Here is a 15,479-nt window from a genome sequence, read left to right as displayed (position 1 = left end):
TGTTGTTGTTGTTGTTTGTTTGTTTTTTACTTTTTAAAAAAAATTTTTTTCTTAATAATTTATTTTTTTATTTTAATAATTTTATTTTACCTTACTTAATTTTATTTTTCTTTTATCCTCTTCCTTTCTTTCTACTTTTTCTCCCTTTTATTCTGAGCTGTGTGGATGAAAGGCTCTTGGTGCTCCAGCCAGGAGTCAGTGCTGTGCCTCTGAGGTGGGAGAGCCAACTTCAGGACACTGGTCCACAAGAGACCTCCCAGTTCCACGTAATATCAAATGGCGACAATCTTCCAGAGATCTCCATCTCAACACCAACACCCAGCTTCACTCAACGACCAGCAAGCTACAGTGCTGGACACACTATGCCAAACAACTAGCAAGACAGAAACACAACTCCATCCATTAGCAGAGAGGCTGCCTAAAATCATAATAAGTCCACAGACACCCCAAAACACACCACCAGACGTGGACCTGCCCACCAGAAATACAAGATCCTGCCTCATCCACCAGAACACAGGCACTAGTCCCCTCCACCAGGAAGCCTACACAACCCACTGAACGAACTTTTGCCACTGCAGACAGACACCAAAAACAACAGGAACTACGAACCTGAAGTCTGCAAAAAGGAGACCCCAAACACAGTAAGATAAGCAAAATGAGAAGACAGAGAAACACACAGCAGATGAAGGAGCAAGGTAAAAACCCACCAGACCTAACAAATGAAGAGGAAATAGGCAGTCTACCTGAAAAAGAATTCAGAATAATGATAGTAAAGATGATCCAAAATCTTGGAAATAGAATAGACAAAATGCAAGAAACATTTAACAAGGACGTAGAAGAACTAAAGATGAAACAAGCAACAATGAACAACACAATAAATGAAATTAAAAATACTCTAGAAGGGATCAATAGCAGAATAACTGAGGCAGAAGAACGGATAAGTGACCTGGAAGATAAAATAGTGGAAATAACTACTGCAAAGCAGAATAAAGAAAAAAGAATGAAAAGAAATGAGGATGGTCTCAGAGACCTCTGGGACAATATTAAATGCACCAACATTCTAATTATAGGGGTTCCAGAAGAAGAAGAGAAAAAAAAGGGATTGAGAAAATATTTGAAGACATTAGAGTTGAAAACTTCCCTAATATGGGAAAGGAAATAGTTAATCAAGTCCAGGAAGCACAGAGTCCCATACAGGATAAATCCAAGGAGAAACACACCAAGACACATATTAATCAAACTGTCAAAAATTAAATACAAAGAAAACATATTAAAAGCAGCAAGGGAAAAACAACAAATAACACACAAGGGAATCCCCATAAGGTTAACAGCTGATCTTTCAGCAGAAACTCTGCAAGCCAGAAGGGAGTGGCAGGACATATTGAAAGTGTTGAAGGAGAAAAACCTGCAACCAAGATTACTCTACCCAGCAAGGATCTCATTCAGATTTGATGGAGAAATTAAAACCTTTACAGACAAGCAAAAGCTGAGAGAGTTCAGCACCACCAAACCAGCTCTACAACAACTGCTAAAGGAACTTCTCTAGGCAAGAAACACAAAAGAAGGAAAAGACCTACAATAACAAACCCAAAACAATTAAGAAAATGGGAATGGCAACACACATATCGATAATTACCTTAAATGTAAATGGACTAAATGCTCCCACTAAAAGACACAGATTGGCTGAATGGATACAAAAACAAGACGCATATATTTGCTGTCTACAAGAGACCCACTTCAGACCTAGAGACACATACAGACTGAAAGTAAGGGGATGGAAAAAGGTATTTCATGCAAATGGAAACCAAAAGAAAGCTGGAGTAGCAATTCTCATATCAGACAAAATAGAGTTTAAAACAAAGACTATTAGAAGAGACAAAGAAGGACACTACATAATGATCAAGGGATCGATCCAAGAAGAAGATATAACAATTGTAAATATTTATGCACCCAACATAGGAGCACCTCAATACATAAGGTAAATACTGACAGCCATAAAAGGGGAAATCGACAGTAACACAATCATAGTAGGGGATTTTAACACCCCATTTTCACCAATGGACATCATTGGATCATCCAAAATGAAAATAAATAAGGAAACACAAGATTTAAATGATACATTAAACAAGATGGACTTAATTGATATTTATAGAACATTCCACCTAAAAACAACAGAATACACATTTGTCTCAAGTGCTCATGGAACATTCTCCAGGATAGATCATATCTTGGGTCACAAATCAAGCCTTGGTAAACTTAAGAAAATTGAAATTATACAAAGTATCTTTCCTGACCACAATGCTATGAGACAAGATATCAATTACAGGAAAAGATCTGTAAAAAATACAAACACATGGAGGCTAAACAATACATTACTTAATAACGAAGTGATCACTGAAGAAATCAAAGAGGAAATCAAAAAATACCTAGAAAAAAATGACAATGGAGACACGATGACCCAAAACCTATGGGATGCAGCAAAAGCAGTTTTAAGAGGGAAGTTTATAGCAATACAATCCTACCTTAAGAAACAGGAAACATCTAATAAACAACCTAACCTTGCACCTAAAGCAATTAGAGAAAGAAGAAAAAAAAAACCACAAAGGTAGCAGAAGGAAAGAAATAAAGATCAGATCACAAATAAATGAAAAAGAAATGAAGGAAACGATAGCAAAGATCAATAAAACTAAAAGCTGGTTCTTTGAGAAGTTAAACAAAATTGATAAACCATTAGCCAGACTCATCAAGAAAACAAGGGAGAAGACTCAAATCAATAGAATTAGAAATGAAAAAGGAGAAGTAACAAGTGACAATGCAGAAATACGAAAGATCATGAGACGTTATTACAAGCAACTCTATACCAATAAAATGGACAACCTGGAAGAAATGGACAAATTCTTAGAAATGCACAACCTGCCAAGACTGAATCAGGAAGAAATAGAAAATATGAACAGACCAATGACAAGCACTGAAATTGAAACTGTGATTAAAAATCTTCCAACAAACAAAAGCCCAGGACCAGATGGCTTCACAGGCGAATTCTTTCAAACATTTAGAGAAGAGCTAACACCTATCCTTCTCAAACCCTTCCAAAATATAGCAGAGGGGGGAACACTCCCCAACTCATTCTACAAGGCCACCATCACCCTGATACCAAAACCTGACAAGGATGTCACAAAGAAAGAAAACTACAGGCCAATATCACTGATGAACATAGATACAAAATTCCTCAACAAAATACTAGCAAACAGAATCCAACAGCACATTAAAAGGATCATACACCATGATCAAGTGGGATTTATCCCAGGAATGCAAGTATTCTTCAATATATGCAAATCAATCAATGTGATACACCATATTAACAAATGGAAGGAGAAAAACCATATGGTCATCTCAATAGATGCAGAAAAAGCTTTTGACAACATTCAACACCCATTTATGATAAAAGCCCTCCAAAAAGTAGGCATAGAGGGAACTTTCCTTAGCATCATAAAGGCCATATAAGACAAACCCATGGCCAACATCATCCTCAATGGTGAAACATTGAAAGCATTTCCACTAAGATCAGGAACAAGACAAGGTTGCCCACTCTCACCACTCTTATTCAACATAGTTTTGGAAGTTTTAGCAACAGCAATCAGAGAAGAAAAGGAAATAAAAGGAATCCAAATCGAAAAAGAAGCAGTAAAGCTGTCACTGTTTGCAGATAACATGATACTACACATAGAGAATCCTCAAGATGCTACCAGAAAACTACTAGAGCTAATCAATGAATCTGGTAAAGTAGCAAGATACAAAATTAATGCACAGAAATCTCTGGCATTCCTATACACTAATCATGAAAAATCTGAAAGTGAAATCAAGAAAATACTCCCATTTACCACTGCAACAAAAAGAATAAAATATCTAGGAATAAACCTACCTAAGGAGACAAAAGACCTGTATGCAGAAAATTATAAGACACTGATGAAAGAAATTAAAGATGATACAAATAGATGGAGAGATATACCATGTTCTTGGATTGGAAGAATCAACATTGTGAAAATGACTCTACTACCCAAAGCAATCTAGATTCAACGCAATCCCTATTAAACTACCACTGGCATTTTTCACAGAACTAGAACAAAAAATTTCACAATTTGTATGGAAACACAAAAGACCGCGAATAGCCAAAGCAATCTTGAGAACGAAAAACGGAGCTGGGGGAATCAGGCTCCCTGACTTCAGACTATACTACAAAGCTACAGTAATCAAGACAGTATGGTAATGGCACAAAAACAGAAATATAGATCAATGGAACAGGATAGAAAGCCCAGGGATAAACCCATGCACATATGGTCACCTTATCTTTGATAAAGGAGGCTGGAATGTACAGTGGAGAAAGGACAGCCTCTTCAATAAGTGGTGCTGGGAAAACTGGACAGGTACATGTAAAAGTATGAGATTAGATCACTCCCTAACACCATACACAAAAATAAGCTCAAAACAGATTAAAGACCTAAGTGTAAGGCCAGAAACTATTAAACTCTTAGAGGAAAACATAGGCAGAACACTATGACATCAATCACAGCAAGATCCTTTTTGACCCACCTCCTAGAAAAATGGAAATAAAAACAAAAATAAACACATGAGACCTAATGAAACTTCAAAGCTTTTGCACAGCAAAGGAAATCATAACAAGACCAAAAGACAACCCTCAGAATGGGAGAAAATATTTGCAAATGAAGCAACTGACAAAGGCTTAATCTCCAAAATTTACAAGCAGCTCACACAGCTCAATAACAAAATACAAACAACCCAATCCAAAAATGGGCAGAAGACCTAAATAGACATTTCTCCAAAGAAGATATACAGACTGCCAACAAACACATGAAAGAATGCTCAACATCATTAATCATTAGAGAAATGCAAATCAAAACTACAATGAGATATCATCTCACACCAGTCACAATGGCAATCATCAAAAAATCTAGAAACAATAAATGCTGGAGAGGGTGTGGAGAAAAGGGAACACTCTTGCACTGCTGGTGGGGATGTGAATTGGTACAGCCACTATGGAGAACAGTATGGAGGTTCCTTAAAAAACTAAAAATAGAACTACCATATGATGCAGCAATCCCACGACTCGGGGCATATACCCTGAGAAAACCACAACTCAAAAAGAGTCATGTACCAAAATGTTCATTGCAGCTCTATTTACAAGAGCCAGGAGATGGAAACAACCTAAGTGTCCATCATCGGATGAATGGATAAAGAAGATGTGGCACATATATACAATGGAATATTACTAAGCCATAAAAAGAAACGAAATTGAGCTATATGTAATGAGGTGGGTGGACCTAGAGTCTGTCATATAGAGTGAAGTAAGTCAGAAAGAGAAAGACAAATACCATATGCTAACACATATATATGGTATTTAAGGGGAAAAAATGTCATGAAGAACCTAGGGGTAAGACAGGAATAAAGACACAGACCTACTAGAGAATGGACTTCAGGATATGGGGAGGGGGAAGGGTGGGCTGTGACAAAGTGAGAGAGTGGCATGGACATATATACACTACCAAACGTAAAATAGATAGCTAGTGGGAAGCAGCCGCATAGCACAGAGAGATCAGCTCAGTGCTTTATGACCTCCTACAGGGATGGGATAGAGAGGGTGGGAGGGAGGGAGACACAAGAGGGAAGAGATATGGGAACATATGTATATGTATAACTGATTCACTTTGTTATAAAGCAGAAATTAACACATCATTGTAAAGCAATTATACTCCAATAAAGATGTAAAAAAAAAAAACAGTTGATAACACTGTATCATATAACTGAAACTTGCTAAAAGAGTTGAACAACAGCAACAAAAATTTGGGAAGTAGGTAAATGCCCTTATTGTGACTAAATGTTACAAGGCACATTCTAGAGCTATTTCATAGTGTGGTTCTTTAAACTTTGGCATACAGAAACAAGCGTCAACACCAGTAGGCTACCACCAAAAATGGCATTTGGTATCATGGAGGATGAATTAAAAGCTACCACAGAACCAGCCACAGCAGAAGCTCCCCCTGTTAGGGTTACAGGACCCACAGAGTTCATCTCTCATCTCAGATAATGAGCCACTGTGACTCTGGGAGCTCTGCCTGGTGACATCTGAGAGCAAAGGCCGTGACATCTGGCTTCCAGTGCTGCAATGTGATCTTTCTTCCTGTTTTTGCTTTTTTCTCTGTAAAAATTGACAATGAAGACCTTTTTGAGGGGGGAAATGACATAAATCATTGCAAATGGAGATAAATCAGTTAACAGACAAGAGAAGCTGATCTGGAACCCAAGAGATAATATTGTGTGTAAAATAAAGTTCATACATTCATGAAAAAAAAGAAAAAGAGTCTGGGATCAGAAGTCAGTTTCCTGGATCTGTCTTTTAACTGCTGTGTGACTTTGGGCAAGCTTTTTAACCTCTTAAGTCTCCATTTTTATCATCAAAATATGTGATAATAATAACACATACTTCATAGTCTTGTAACAAATATGGTACATGCAAAAATATGGTATACTATAAGTAGAGTTCCTAGCAAATAATGTGTCTAGTGAATGTTCGTTCTTTTCTGTCTTGTTTGTATTTGTCTTCTTTTTTCCTTTGACAGGATAAATTCCTTAAAGGAAGAAACCCTGTTTCTCTTTCCTTGATAATGATTCATTTTAACTAATAAAAATATTCACCAAAAAAGGCTGTACTCACTTTTGGTGATTCCATCCATCCCCAATTAGTAACCTTCACTTAACATTTTCCTAAAGATAGCATCCAGTTGTGAAGCCATTAGAAAGATGTCATGGGTTTGCAGGTTGTTACTATGCACCTGCATGTTATTTTCAGGTAATATTCTGAGCCCTATTGCTTCTTTTTCTATTTTTCTCTTTCTCTCAATCTTGCTGTTATCTTCAACCTCAATCCCCTATTCCAAAAAGTTACACTGGATATTTGCAATCAAACTCTTGTCACTGGTTTGTTGTACAGTCTTCTAAAACGCAAATCACATTCCTCCATAAAACACAAATGCCTAACTGATGAAGTATAATTTAATTTCCCAAGGTAGGGGCTCCAGTCTCTCTCCCCTCCTCTACTTCCAGAAGAGTAAAAATGCTGCTCCCCTTATCAGGAGGAATGGAAACAAGCATGGCAGACACCATACTCTAGAATACTGAAGCAAGAAGGTGAGACAACAGTGCTGACATCTTGACCCTGGCCTGCAGTCCTGCTGAGTGACCTTGCCAAGACAAAGATTCTATCTTGCCCCTGTTGAAGCTATAAGAAACCATTCTATTAGCTCCATCAAATTCAGCCCATTAATTTGTCCTGCCTCCATGCCCCAGATCCATCACTAGAGGGATCACACTGTTGTAGCAAGAAAGGATCTCCCAGGACTTCCCTGGTGGAGCAGTGGTTAAAAATCCACCTGCCAGTGCAGGGGACACAGGTTCAATCCTGGTCTTAGAAGATCCCACATGCTGCAGAGCAACAAAGCCGGTGTGCCACAACTACTGAGCCTGTGTGCCCCAACTACTGAAGCCCACATACGTAGAGCCCATGCTCTACAACAAGAGAAGCCACCACAATGAAAAGCCCACACACCCCAACGAAGAGTAGACCCCGCTCACCTAGAGAAAGCCTGCGCTCAGCAGCAAAGACACAATGCAGCCAAAAATTAGTTAATTAATTAATTTTTTAATTAATTAATTTTTTTTAAAAAAAAGGAAGGAAGGATATCCCACTCACCACAGTACCACAGTGCCTATTTGCACTATGACAATTCAGGTACCTCCTGTAGGAGGAGAATCAAGAAAGTTTTTAAAGGAGAAGAAAAGCTAATGCACATGTCCAAAAAAGGTTCCTACATTATAGTTTGACAAATACAATACTTTGGAAAAATTATAAATTTGAGGATTCAGAAAAATAAGGACATAGTTACTTTCTAAAGAATGAAGTCACATTTGGTGATCACTGGGATAATTCCAGTTTCAGTGTATTCCCTGTGGAGGAAAAATCTGGGTTCTTCAAATAGAAATGCTCCCTACATCTAAAGTATGTAAAAACTTGGGTTTGCTTGAACTTTTAAGTTTATTATCTGCCAAAAGTTTAAGCCTGTTTTCTTACATAATCAAAACCTGGGTTACAGCTGGTATTAATAATACGTCTAGGTTGGCTAAGTACTGGTGTGGTGATTGATTCAGAACAAACTGAGCAGGAGTGCTGAACAAGGGACCCTCTCCAAATCAGTACAACCCTCAAAGCCTCCCAGTGGACCTGTGGTGAATATTTTAATCAGTCACTTGAATGAAGACATAGGATGTCAGTGGATGAATAGGCTAACAGTCGTAATGACAAACAGGAATGGTGCTTTTGATCAAATGAAACCAGCCATGTCGCTGGCAGGGTCTTTGTACTCCGGCTGGTTGTCAGGCCTGTGCCTCTGAGGTGGGAGAGCCAAGTTCAGGACATTGATACAACAGAGAGATCCCAGCTCCACGTAGTATCAAATGGTGAAAGCCCTCCCAGAGATCTCCATCTCAACACCAACACCCAGCTTCACTCAACGACCAGCAAGCTACAGTGCTGGACATCCTATGCCAAACAACTAGCAAGACAGGAACACAACCTCACCAATTAGCAGAGACACTGCCTAAAATCATAATAAGGTCAAAGACACCCCAAAACACACCACCGAACACATTCCTGCCCATTAGAAAGACAAGATCCAGCCTCATCCACCAGAACACAGGCACCAGTCCCCTTCACCAGGAAGCATACACAGGCCAATGAACCAACCTTAGACACTGGGGACAGACACCAAAAACAACGGGAACTATGAACCTGCAACCTGCGAAAAGGAGACCCCGAACACAGTAAGTTAAGCAAAATGAGAAGACAGAGAAACACACAGCAGATGAAGGAGCAAGGTAAAACCCCACCAGACCAAAGAAATGAAGAGGAAATAGGCAGTCTACCTGAAAAAGAATTCAGAGTAATGATAATAAAGATGATCCAAAATCTTGGAAATAGAATGAAGAAAATACATAAATGTTTAACAAGGACTAGAAGAACTAAAGAGCAAACAAACAATGATGAACAGCACAATAAATGAAATTTAAAATTCTCTAGAAGGAATCAACAGCAGAATAACTGAGACAGAAGAACAGATAAGTGACCTGGAAAATAAAATAGTGGAAATAACTACCACAGAGCAGAATACAGAGAAAAGAATGAAAAGAATTGAGGACAGTCACAGAGACCTCTGGGGCAACATTAAACACAGCAACATTCGAATTATAGGGGTCCCAGAAGAAGATGAGAAAAAGAAAGGGACTGAGAAATATTTGAAGACATTATAGTTGCAAACTTCCCTAATATGGGAAGGGAAATAGTTAATCAAGTCCAGGAAGCACAGAGAGTCCCATAAAGGACATATCCAAGGAGAAACATGCCAAGACACATATTAACCAAACTATCAAAAATTAAATACAAACAAAAAATATTAAAAGCAGCAAGGGAAAAACAACAAATAAAACACAAGGGAATCCCCATAAGGTTAACAGCTGACCTTCCAGCAGAAACTCAGCAAGGCACAAGGGAGTGGCAGGACATAGTTAAAGGGAAAAAACTACAACTGAGATTACTCTACTCAGCAAGGATCTCATTCAGATTCGACGGAGAAATTAAAACTTTTACAGACAAGCAAAAGCTAAGAGAATTCAGCAGCACAAAACCAGCTTTACAATGGATGCTAAAGGAACTTCTCTAGGCAGGAAAAACAAGAGAAGGAAAAGACCTACAATAACAAACCCAGTACAGTTTAGAAAATTGTAATAGGAACATACATATCGATAATTACCTTCAATGTAAATGGATTAAAAGCTCCAACCAAAAGACACAGACTGGCTGAATGGATACAAAAACAAGACCCATACATATGCTGTCTACAAGAGACCCACTTCAGACCTAGGGGCGCATACAGACTGAAAGTGAGGGGATGGAAAAAGATATTCCAGGCAAATGGAAATCAAAAGAAAGCTGAAATAGCAATTCTCTTATTAGACAAAATAGACTTTCAAACAAAGACTATTACAAGAGGCAAAGAAGGACACTACATATAATGATCAAGGGATCAATCCAAGAGGAAGATATAAAAGTTGTAAATATTTATGCACACAACATAGGAGCACCTCAATACATAAGGCAAATGCTAACAGCCATAAAAGGGGAAATCGACAGTAACACAATCATAGTACGGGACTTTAACACCCCATTTTCACCAATGGACAGATGATCCAAAATAAAAATAAATAAGGAAACACAAGTTTTAAATTATACATTAAACAAGATGGATTTAATGGATATTTATAGGACATTCCATCCAAAAAACAACACAATACGCTTTCTTCTCAACTGCTCATGAAACATTCTCCAGGATAGATCATATCTTGGGTCACAAATCAAGCCTTGGTAAAGTTAAGAAAACTGAAATCATATCAAGTATCATTTCTGACCACAGTGCTATGAGACTAGATATCAGTTACAGGGAAAAATCTTTAAGAAATACAAACACATGGAGGCTAAACAATACACTCTTAATAACCAAGAGATCACTGAAAAAATCAAAGAGGAAATCAAAAAATACCTAGAAACAAATGACAGTGAAAATACGACAACCCAAAACCTATGGGATGCAGCAAAAGCAGTTCTAAGAGGGAAGTTTATAACAATACAATCCTACCTCAAGAAACAAGAAACATCTCGAATAAACAACCTACCCTTACACCTAAAGCAATTAGAGACAGAAGAACAAAAAAACCCCAAAGTTAGCAGAAGGAAAGAAATAATAAAGATCAGATCAGAAATAAATGAAAAAGAAATGAAGGAAACAATAGCAAAGATCAAAAACTAAAAGCTGGTTCTTTGAGAAGATAAACAAAATTGATAAACCATTAGCCAGACTCATCAAGAAAAAAAGGGAGAAGACTCAAATCAATAAAATTAGAAATGAAAAAGAATTAACAACTGACACTCCAGAAAGACAAAGGATCATGAGAGATTGCTACAAGCAACTCTATGCCAATAAAATGGACAACCTGGAAGAAATGGACAAATTCTTAGAAAAGCACAACCTTCTGAGACTGAACCAGGAAGAAATGGAAAAGAAAAACAGACCAATAACAAGCACTGATATTGAGACTGTGATTAAAAATCTTCCAACCAACAAAAGTCCAGGACCAGATGGCTTCACAGGCAAATTCTATCAAACATTTAGAGAAGAGCTAACACCTATCCTTCTCAAACTCTTCCAAAATATAGCAAACGGAGGACCAGTCCCAAACTCATTCTACAAGGTCACCATCACCCTGATACCAAAACCAGACAAAGATGTCACAAAGAAAGAAAACTGCAGGCCAATATCACTGATGAACATAGATGCAAATATCCTCAACAAAATACTAGCAAACAGAATCCAACAGCACATTAAAAGGATCATACACCATGATCAAGTGGGTTTTATCCCAGGAATGCAAGGACTTTTCAATATACACAAATCAGTCAATGTGATACACCATATTAACAAATTGAAGAATAAAAACCATATGATCATGTCAATAGATTCAGAAAAAGCTTTTGACAAAATTCAACACCCATTTATCATAAAAACTCTCCAGAAAGTAGGCATAGAGGAAACTTACATCAACATAATAAAGGCCATATATGACAAACCCACAGCCAACATCATTCTCAATGGTGAAAAACTGAAAGCATTTCCTCTAAGATCAGGAACAAAACAAGGTTGTCCACTCTCACCACTATTATTCAACTAGTCTTGGAAGTTTTAGCCACAGCAATCAGAGAAGAAAAAGAAATAAAAGGAATCCAAATCGGAAAAGAAGTAAAGGTGTCACTGTTTGCAGGTGATATGATACTATACATAGAGAATCCTAAAGATGCTACCAAAAACTACTAGAGCTAATCAACGACTTTGGTAAAGCAGCAGGATACAAAATTAACACACAGAAATCTCTTGCATTCCTATAGAGTAATGATGAAAAATCTGAAAGAGAAATTAAAGAAACACCCCCATTTACCAATGCAACAAAAAGAATAAAATACCTAGGAATAAACCTACCTAAGGAGACAAAAGACCTGTATGCAGAAAATTATAAGACACTGATGACAGAATTAAAGATGATATAAACAGATGGAGAGATATACCATGTTTTTGGATTGGAAGAATCAACATTGTGAAAATGACTATACTACCCAAAGCAATCTACAGATTCAGTGCAATCCCTATCAAATTACCACTGGCATTTTTCACAGAACTAGAACAAAAAATTTCACAATTTGTTTGGAATCACAAAGGACCGGGAATAGCCAAAGCAATCTTGAGAAAGAAAAACGGAGCTGGAGGAATCAGGCTCCCAGACTTCAGACTATACTACAAAGCTACAGCAATCAAGACAGTATGGTACTGGCACAAAAACAGAAATATAGATCAATGGAACAGGATAGAAAGCCCAGAGAGAAACCCACACACATATGGTTACCTTATCTTTGATAAAGGATGCAAGAGTATACAATGGAGAAAAGACAGCCTCTTCAATAAGTGATGCTGGGAAAACTGGACAGGTACATGTAAAAAAATAAATTTAGAACACTCCCTAACACCATAAACAAAAATAGACTCAAAATGGATTAAAGAGCTAAATGTAAGGCCAGACACTATCAAAGTCTTAGAGGAAAACACAGGCAGAACACTCTATGACATCAATCACAGCAAGATCCTTTTTGACCCACCTCCTAGAGAAAGGGAAATAAAAACAAAAATAAACCAATGGGACCTAATGAAACTTCAAAGCTTTTGCACAGCAAAGGAAAACTTAAACAAGATAAAAAGACAACCCTCAGAATCGGAGAAAATATTTGCAAATGAAGCAACTGACAAAGGATTAATCTCCAAAATTACAAGCAGTTCATACAACTCAATATCAAAAAACAAACAACCCAATCCAAAAATGGGCAGAAGACCTAAATAGACATTTCTCCAAAGAAGATATACAGATTGCCAACAAACACATGAAAGAATGCTCAACATCACTAATCATTAGAGAAATGCAAACCAAAACCACAGTGAGGTATCACCTCACACCAGTCTGAATGGCCATCGTCAAAAAATCTAGAAACAATATATGCTGGAGAGGGTGTGGAGAATAGGGAACACTCTTGCACTGCTGGTGGGAATGTAAATTGGTACAGGCACTATGGAGAACAGTATGGAGGTTCTTTAAAAAACTAAAAATAGAACTACCGTACAACCCAGCAATCCCACTACTGGGCATATACCCAGAGAAAACCATAATTCAAAAAGAGTCAAGTACCACAATGTTCATTGCAGCTCTATGTACAATAGCCTGGACATGGAAGCAACCTAAGTGTCCATCGACAGATGAATCGATAAAGAAGATGTGGCACATATATACAATGGAATATTACTCAGCCATAAAGAGAAACAAAATTGAGTTATTTGGAGTGAGGTGGATGGACCTATGGACTGTCATACAGAGTGAAGTAAGTCAGAAAGAGAAAGACAAATACCGTATGCTAACACATATATATGGAATCTAAGAAAAAACCAAAAAATGGTTCTGAAGAACCTAGCAGCAGGACAGGAATAAAGACACAGACGTAGAGAATGGATTGAGGACACAGGGAGGGGAAAGGGCAAGCTGGGACGAAGTGAGAGAGAGGCATGGACATAAATACATCACCAAATGTAAAATAGATAGTTAGTGGGAAGCAGCTGCATAGCACCGGGATATCAGCTCGGTGCTTTGTGACCACCTAGAAGGGTGGGATAGGGAGAGTGGGAGACGCAAGAGGGAGGAGATATGGGGATATATTTATACATATAGCTGATTCACTTTGTTTTAAAGCAGAAACTAACACACAACTGTGAAGCAAGTATACTCAAAGATGTTAAAAAAAAGATTATGTGCTAAAAAAATAATAATAATACATCTATATTACCAATAATTGCTTCAGGTTTCATTTTGGCCTTTTAAGGTTAACCATAATCCTTTGAAAAGTCCATTGTTTATTCTGTTTAAAGCTACTGTTAGAGTTAATGCACTTTCATTTTCCTACCTTCCATTCAATTAATCTGAAATCAAATATGCATTTCTTTTAATTGTGTCAACTTTTAGCTTTCATTTCATATACCAAAGTAATATGTCTGAGTGTCTAGCAGAGAGGAATAGATTTATGTATTTTGGTTACCAAATCCTATAAAAATCCTTAAAATATGCACAATTGTATCACATTTATGCAAAGGTCATATGTAAAATGGCTTCAGCCATCTGGATGAGATCTAAGAACCCACATGTAATTGAAGGTCAATGTCTCTGGCACAAATAGTAGAGGTTGCTTGTTGCTACTGTAGCTACCCAGTGGTCTCCTACTGCTCCTTTACTGCCAACAGTACTGTCACAGCTGCAACCAGCCAAAGTCTGACACACTCTGCCCAAGGGTAGGGAGTCACCACTGCCAGTACTCCAGAAAGACATGCAACTTTCAGATATCTTCTCACACTACTAGTCTCACATATTTCACTATCATTCTGCCACTCATGACTTCCTGAGAAATGGTGAGAGCTCCTCAAAGAGACTTCTTTGTTCCCACCTTTAGCAGAAGAACTCTTGGCTCTACTCATTTCTGATTGCACTTTCAAGGCACCTCTCCCAAGCCTTCAGGAGAAGACACCAAAGAATGAAGTTATTAGCGTTACTGCCCTCACACGACATACTCCTACAAAAATGCCAATGAATGATTCCAACCTCCTCTCCTCCTCCCAGCGTTCAGCTTTCTTAATAGAAGGACTGTTGTCAACTCCATCTAGACTGAAGGTCTCACTTCCAAAACCAAAGCATTTGTCATGTCCTCTAAATCGTCTAAGCTTCTACCAGGAGGGAAATCTCTTCTGTCTGATTCCTGCAATCAGCATCCTTCTACCCCTATCCTACAACTGCTCCCCTCAGTGTCCCAGCCTCCCCATGGAATAGGCAGATGGCTTGAGGTCACTGAGCCTGATAAACTCATGTTTTGACTGGGTCAACTCCCCTCCCAGGTCTCTAAACACAACACCTTGCTAAGCGGCTCCAGCACACTGGGTTACCCTTCCTATCTCAACCACGCACATCCTAAGACACAAGTCTTGTCGTGGGCCTACTGCATGCAGGGCAACATCCCTCCCATACCATCTATAAACACTAACATCTGCAGCATCCATGCCTGAGACAGGCTGAGGGACCCCGCTGGTAATGAAGCCGGGGGATGCCTCAGGCTCCCGTTTCACAGCCAAAGACTAAGGTCACAACAGGCTTTCTATGGCCACCTTTCTACTATGTAGACCAGACCACACATTAGGCTCTGACACAACTGGCACCAGTGGTTA

The 15,479-nt window shown here is 38.3% G+C and overlaps 1 protein-coding gene across 1 annotated transcript in view; it reads right to left on the bottom strand.

Annotated features, from left to right (window-relative positions):
- Positions 1 to 1,536, bottom strand: part of LOC125963512 (uncharacterized) — a 254,209-nt gene extending 252,673 nt beyond the window's left edge. Inside the window, exon 1 of the mRNA XM_049706027.1 lies at positions 744 to 1,536. Coding sequence (XP_049561984.1) covers positions 744 to 1,380 — 637 coding nt within the window. The 5' untranslated portion in view covers positions 1,381 to 1,536. The remainder of the gene's footprint in view (positions 1 to 743) is intronic.
- Positions 1,537 to 15,479: the final 13,943 nt, after the last annotated feature.

The sequence above is a fragment of the Orcinus orca genome, chromosome 2 (genome assembly GCF_937001465.1).
Source record: "Orcinus orca chromosome 2, mOrcOrc1.1, whole genome shotgun sequence".
Classification (NCBI taxonomy): domain Eukaryota; kingdom Metazoa; phylum Chordata; class Mammalia; order Artiodactyla; family Delphinidae; genus Orcinus; species Orcinus orca.
Note: the sequence above shows the minus strand (reverse complement) of the source record. Positions and strands in the feature narration are given on the sequence as shown.